The sequence below is a fragment of the Corvus cornix genome, chromosome 28 (assembly GCF_000738735.6).
Source record: "Corvus cornix cornix isolate S_Up_H32 chromosome 28, ASM73873v5, whole genome shotgun sequence".
In the NCBI taxonomy this organism is placed as follows: domain Eukaryota; kingdom Metazoa; phylum Chordata; class Aves; order Passeriformes; family Corvidae; genus Corvus; species Corvus cornix.
The window spans coordinates 3,668,508-3,675,470 of record NC_046356.1 but is presented as its reverse complement, the minus strand read 5'-3'; the positions used below and the strand labels follow the sequence as shown (position 1 = coordinate 3,675,470).

The 6,963-nt window shown below is 64.9% G+C and overlaps 1 protein-coding gene across 1 annotated transcript; it reads right to left on the bottom strand.

The window, feature by feature from the left end:
* Positions 1 to 1,305: 1,305 nt before the first annotated feature.
* Positions 1,306 to 5,648, bottom strand: TMEM161A (transmembrane protein 161A). Its single transcript, XM_039566401.1, has 12 exons — positions 5,584 to 5,648; positions 4,990 to 5,093; positions 4,839 to 4,919; positions 4,572 to 4,669; positions 4,341 to 4,497; positions 3,960 to 4,111; positions 3,646 to 3,706; positions 3,388 to 3,531; positions 3,166 to 3,279; positions 2,645 to 2,819; positions 2,468 to 2,564; positions 1,306 to 1,977 (listed from the first exon to the last, which is right to left on the bottom strand). Exons 1-12 carry the CDS (start codon positions 5,584 to 5,586, stop codon positions 1,721 to 1,723), a joined length of 1,443 nt encoding a protein of 480 aa, XP_039422335.1. The 5' UTR covers positions 5,587 to 5,648; the 3' UTR covers positions 1,306 to 1,720.
* Between the last annotated feature and the right edge of the window lie 1,315 nt (positions 5,649 to 6,963).

Here is a 6,963-nt window from a genome sequence, read left to right as displayed (position 1 = left end):
CCAGCCGCATTCCAGGCCCGGGGTGGGGGTGACAGGGAGGTCACAGCAGGGACAGGTCCCAGAGTCACCTCCCTGCATCCCATGGCTGTTCCCGGTTGTATCCGGAGGGAAATCAAGACCCGGAGGCTCAGACTTGGTTTAAACCTGGCTGGAATCCTGGGGCAGAACTGGTCCCTGTCCCTGTTCCCTGGACCAGGTGAGCCTGCTGGATGAGGGAATTCCCTGGGTTTGGGAATTGCTTTTGCTCCAAAATTCCTTCTGCTCCAAGCAGGAACAGCTCCGGGGGATCTCACTTGGGATGGAAGCGGAGTGGGAAAGGATTCCTTGCTTCCCTCCCTGCCAGGGATGAAGGAAAAGCTCCAGGGACACCCTTGGGTTCTTCCCAAGGTGCCAGATCCCACCAGGATCTGGAGCAACAAAACCTCTCGGTCCCCCTCTCCCAGCCCGCCCCATCCTCGGCAGAAAACCGAACTCCAGAGTGAAAACCATCCCGGAAAACGGGCTGGGAATGGTTCCCTCGCTGCCTGCGGCGGTGTCTGCCGCTGCCGGCTGCTCGATCTGTCATTGTCCCCGCCGGGGAGGGTCACCCGTCTGGGCAGCTCCCCGGGGAGGCTCCGTCTGCGTGTCTGACTCCGGCCTTAGCAACCGGCCCGCCGCCCCCGGCGGCCTCCTCCGGGAAAATCAGATAAATGAGCCATCAAGGCGGCGGGACCGGCTCTTAATGGGATGGCCCCGGCTGCTGGGACGGGTCCCTCCGCATCCCAATCCTGCGGGAATCGCTCCCTCCCGCCGCCTTCCCACCCTTCTCTCGCGGCAGCACCGCTGGACCCGGGCTGAGCTTTGGAGTCCCCCGTCACAAAATGGGAATTTCTCCCCCCCCACCTTTTTTTTTTCCGCAAATGTCCACGGCGAGGATTCCCGGGAAGCAGCAGCAGCAGGAGGAGGAGGCTGGATTAGCCCAGTTAACACCGGGCCCAGGGCTCCTGCCTCCTCCCGGCCCTCGGCGAGAGGGAATTAAGACCATTACAAGGCTATCAAATAGGATCAGAGCCCCTCTCCCTTTCTCCGAGCAGCCCAGACCTGCTAATCCTGTTTCATGCACCCACCACGTGGAACAGCTCGGCTCAGAGGGACGAGGGGCCCCGTCCCCCCCGCAGCCACCGCCGGTGTCACCAGCCCCGGGGTGACCCCAGGGACAGGCACCAGTGGGGTGAGCTGAGGTCTCCTCCAGGGTGATGCTTAAAGCAGCTGCTCGGGGGGAGGGGGCTTTGGGGACACCGAGTGCAGCTTTTGGGTGACAAGGACTCTGGTGTCACTTCTTTATTGTGAAGCAGCCACCCTCGGGGCTGCTGGGCCTGAGGAGTCACACGGAGCACGGGCGGGGGTGAAGCCCAGGTGCAGAGACCCTACAAAAACCCTCCCAGCCTCAGCTGAGAACACCCCGAAGTCTGTGCTGGCGAGTCCAGGTGCCACTGCCGGATGTCCCCACCGTGTCCCCAGCGCACCAGGAGCTGCTGCCCTCCAGGAAAAAGCAGCACTGGAGTGTCCCCATGAGGGGCTGGAAGGACAAGAGCAGGCACAGCGGTGACAGACCCGGCCACAAAAACCAGCCTGGTGGCACCAATGTCCCCACGAGTGTCCTCAAAGCGGGACAACCAGCTGAGGCAGCAGCAAGGGACCAGCAGCCGGGCTCTGACCAGCACATCCCAGTCCCTCCCAGTCAGGACGCTGCCAGGTACTGGTGGAAGTAGAGGCCGAAGAGGCTGGTGACCACCTGGCAGGCGGCCACCCACCAGGTGAGGAAGGAGAAGAGTCCTCGGAAGAAGGGGGGGGTGAAGATGCAGCCCAGGACCCCTGAGATCTCCTGCACCACCGCGTGCACGTCCTCGCCGGCGTCACCCTCGGGGCGTGGCGGGGCCACCGGCGCTGCCGGGGACGCGGGGGGGGACTCGGGGTACAGCCCCCAGGAGTGGTGACCTGTGGGACAGAGGGGACAGGTCTGGGGGGTCTCTGTGCCCCAGCCCTGCTGGTGGCAGAGTCCCATGGAACAGAATCATGGAACAGAACCATGGAATGTCCTGAGCTGGAGGGGACCCAAAGGGTCGTGGAATGCAGCTCCTGGCCCTGCACAGACACCCCAACAATCCCACCCTGTCCCTGAGGGTGTTGTCCCAATGCTCCTGGAGCTCTGGCAGCCTCGGAGCCGTGCCCATTCCTTGGGCAGTGCCCAGCACCCTCTGGGGGAAGAACCTTTCCCTGCTCTCCATCCCAAATCCCTGACACAGCTCTAGCTGCTCCCTGGACCCTGTCCCTGCTCCCAGAGATCGGAGCTGCCCCTCAAGAGGAGCTGCAGGCATCTCTGAGTCTGTGACGGGGGGGACAATTTGGGTGCTGGTGGCTTCCCGGTGGCCTCCAGGCTCATCCTGCCCTTCCCAAACCCCCCCAAATTGCCGACCCCCTTCCTCACCCAGTGTTTTCAGCAGCAGGACGCAGTGCAGGGTGAGGATGATGGGCCCCAGGTACTGCAGGCTCACCACAGACACGTAGCAGTAGATCCTGGTGATCTGCGGGAATTCCAGGAATGCTCAGCAGGAGCCCTGCAGGATGGGGGGAGCCACGCCCCGATCCCAGCCCCAATCCCGACCTTCTGCTGGATCTCCAGCGCCGGGATGCGCCCGGCTTCCTTCCTCATCCGCTGCACCCAGCGCTCGGCCAGCCCCAGGTAGGCCTGGAGGTGGTGGCGTGTCCCCAGCAGGCGCAGCAGGGACAGCACCACGATGGCCCAGAGCCGGGCAGTGTCGAAGGAGGAGTCGGAAAGGCTGGGACAGAGCAGGGGCTGGGACAGGGCTGGGGGACAGGAACCCCCCCTGCTCCAGAGGGGACACGGGGGACAGGGGGAGTGGAGGGTGTGGGGGTCATTGGGGCGGTTATTAGGGGACATTGGGGGGGCATTGAGTGCCACAGGGGTCACTGAAGGTCATGGAGGGTCACAGGGGTCATTGGGGGGGTCATTACAAGGGGACGTGGGGGGTCATTGGGGGTTATTGTGGGGACATTGTCACAGGGGTTACTGGGGAGGACACAGGGGGTCACAGGGGGTCACTGGGGGTCACTGGGGGATGGGAGAGCCCCGTGCCCCAGTGTCCCCCCAGATGTCCCACTCACATCTGCACCGTCCGCTTGCCCAGCGGGGCCTGGAGCAGGAAATCCCGGGAGAGGGGTCTGACCCACATCACCACCACCAGCACGGGCGCCACGAACCCCACGTGCAGCAGGACCCTGCGGGGGGACCATCAGAGACCCCACAGCCCCCGCTGCCCCCTTCCCTCCCACCCCAAACCTCCCCCACAGCCGGGGGGTCCCCGCTGTCCCCCAGTGGCACCCAACTGGGTCAGGGGCTTGTCCGCTGCCATCCTGAGGGCATCCAGGTGGGTCTGGGCCAGGCGCAGCCCCGGGAAGGTCAGGAGGGCTCCCAGGAAGGAGCACAGGGCCACCAGCCCCAGCTTGAAGCCCAGCTTAGCCAGGGGCAGCCTGTGGACACAGAGGAGGGACAGTGGGGGATGGTTCCCACCCCAAACTTCCCAAAAACCTCCCCAAAAAGGGGTTTTTCCCCCCATTTCCCTCCCTGCCCAGTTGCCAACTCACGTCCACTCCCAGCCCCGTGGCTTCAGGATGGTCTCCAGGTTATGGGTGACTCCGGCCAGCCCTGCGGGGAGTGACTGCTGTGAGTGGGGAGTGACCAATGAGGGGAGTGACCTCTGGAAGTGGGGAGTGACCCCTGGGAGTGGGGGGTGACCAATGAGGGGAATGACCCCTGGGAGTGCAGAATGACCCCTGGGAGTGGGGACTGACCCATGAGTGGGCAATGACCCCTGGGAGTAGGGGGTGACCAATGAGTAGGGAGTGACCCCCATGATTGGGTCACCTCCCTGCTCCCTGTCTCCGTCCCTGTCACCCACCAGCCTCGAGGCCGAACTCCAGGTAGTCTTCACGGACCACCAGGGCCACCATGGCGAGGAGGAGGAAGAAGAAGGCGAAGGTGAGGCACACGGAGCGCTCCCCGCCCTCCTCCGAGCGGAAATAATGCCGCATCACCATGAAGAAAACCTTGCTGGGGTTTGGGGGAGGCTGTCAAGGAAATTTGGGACACACCAGGGGACACCCCAACCCCGGTGAGGCCCCTAAACATCTCCACCATGAAGCCACCACCAGCTCCTCTTTGGGGCACCTTCAGAACTCGTCATAAATAATCCATAAAATTCAGTTTTACGCCTCAGCGGGGAAGAAAAATAAGGGGGGGGGGTTCCCTCTTCAGCCTGGCCCCCCGAAAATCAGGATACACGGAGAAGACGATGGTCAGCAGGCACCAGAGCACGCCGAGGTTGGTCTCCCTGGCGGGGCTGACCAGGCAGAAGTAGCCCTCGCTGAAGACGTACACGGCGCCGGCGTAGACGGCGAAATCCACGAACCACTGGTACTCCAGGAAATAGCGCAGCACTGGGGGGGCGTGGGGACACGTCACCGCCCTGGGGACACCACCTGGGTGGCGTCCTGGGGGAACAGGGCATTACCCAGAGCGTCCACGGCGGTGATGGGGCTGGTGTCCAGCTGGAGGTTGATGTCCCGGGGCACGGACAGGGGTTTGTCCTCCATCATCCCATTCATCTTCCTGCGGTGAAAACCAGAGCTGGCTTGTCCCTTGTGTCACCCCGTGGTGGGGTGACACCCCTGGTGCACCCCTCAGCACTCTGGGGTGACTCCCACTGTCCCCAACCTCAAATATTTCCCACTCCCAGCCCCTCCCACCCCCCGGGACCGCGGGGGTGACCCAGGCTGACCTGTCCCTCTTGCTCTTCGGGCGCTGCTTCCCGGCCAGGGCACAGAGCTCCTCGTCCGAGGGGTGCTTGTAGCGGTACAGGCTGCGGGGAGAGGGGGGTCAGAGGTGCTGGGGGTCCCCGAGCCCTGCTGGGGACAGGGACAGAGCCGTACCTGCCATTGCAGAGCAGCCAGCGGGCGAAGGAGCAGTGCGGGGCCATCTTCTGCATGAGGCTGGCGGCCAGCAGAGTGACCACCACCTGCACCCCCATCACCGCCTGTGTGTGGACATCGCGGGGTCACCCCAGGGCCCGGGGATGGGGGACATGGGGACTGTCCCCAGCCCTGCGCCTGCTGGGGATCCCCTGGGTGAGGACACTCCGGATGCGAATCCCCCGGGCAGGGACCCTCCGGCCGGGCACAGCCCCGGGCAGTGACCCCCTGGCCATGGTCACCGTGGGACCCCCGGGCAGGGACCCCCAAGGTTGGCACTTCCCGGACAGCAACCTCCCGACCATGCGCACCCCAGAGACGCCCCGGGATGGGACCCCCGGGCAGTGACCCCTCGGCCATGGTCATCCCGGGTCCCCCGGCCGTGCCGAACTCTGGGACCCTCCGGGCTGGGACCCCCTAGACCCGCACCCCCCGGGCAGCCTGGACATGCACCCCCCGCTCAGAGCCCTCTCCGGGGCCGGCCCCTCGCACCCCCCCGGTCAGAACCCCCCGGTGAGAAGCCCCCGGCCCGGCCCGGCCCCGGCCCGCGCCCACCATGCCGGGGGTCAGCGCAAAGGCGGCCGCAGGAAGCCCGCCCGCGGCCACGCCCCCGAGGGCACGCCCCATCCAGACAACCAATCCGCGACCGCTTTCGCTTTGATTGGCAGCTAATTGACCAATGGAGAGCGGGATGCGGGCGGGGGGGCGGGCTCTGCGCGGCGCGCGGTTCCGCGGGCGCGGCCTCCCGGGAGCGGCTGGGCCGCGGGTTCGAGTCCCGGCTGCGCCTGCACGGGATCTCGATCTCGATAATCTCGATAATAAATCATATCCGCGTGTCTTCCCTCGTCCCCTTCGTGGGATGACCCCGGAGAAACGCCAGGGACCCACCAAGCAGCTCCAGCACTCCCCCTCCTCAGCTGACCCACACAGACAAACCAGACCCGACTCGAGGAAATTAATTTAATTTATTACCAATCAAAGCAGAGCAGGATAATGCGGAATGAAGCGAAATCTTAAAACCAGCTTCCCCCCCCACCCCTCCCTTCTTCCGGAGCTTAACTTCATTCCCAAATTCTCTCCTTCCTCTCCCCCAGTGGCACAAGGGGACAGGGAATGGGGTCAGTCCATGGTGCTGTCCCTGCTGCCCCTTCCTGCTCACGCTCCTGCCCTGCTCCAGGACAGGCTCCTCTCTCCACAGAGCCCAGATTCTGCCACCAAACCGTGTCCCCAGGTGCCACATCACGGATCTTTTCTGTGCCTCCATTGCTGGTGACACCACGGGACCAGCTGCACCCACCCCACCCGCCGCGTCCTTCTCCTCGTGTTTTCCTTGGGGGATAAATGGGATAAATGGGATCGTTTCCTGGCTTTATCCCGCTGTTCTGCCCGGCCGAGCCCTGGTTCAGCGCCCACCACGGTGCCACATCCCAGTGCCAGGCCCCAAATCCTGGCGCCAGGCCCCAAATCCCGGTGCCACCACCCACATCCTGGTGCCAGGACCCAAATCCCGGTGCCAGCACCGACATCCCGCCGGGATCTGCGAGCATTCCAGCCGATCCCGGGGTCCCCGCGGGCGCCGCTGGGTGCCCCTGGTCCAGGCGGGCGCGCTGTTCCCGAGGGGTTGCCATGGATATCGATCTCCCTGGCGACGGGATGCGCTTCCCACTAGATGTCGCTTCCGCCCGTGCCCGGAGCATCCCCCGAGGCCTTGGGGTACCCGGCTTTGGGGGAGCGGCACCCCAGAACACCTCCCCGCGCACCCCCGGGGCAGCCCCCGGTGTGCCCCCCACACCAGGAGCGAGCAGCCCCTCGGCCGATGGCATGCGACACCAAAAATCCCCCAAATTCCCCCAAAATGACCCAGTCCTGGCTGCCAGAGTCCAGGGAAGCAGCCTGCTCCATCACCTTCTCTGTCTCCATGCCCTGGACCGCCCA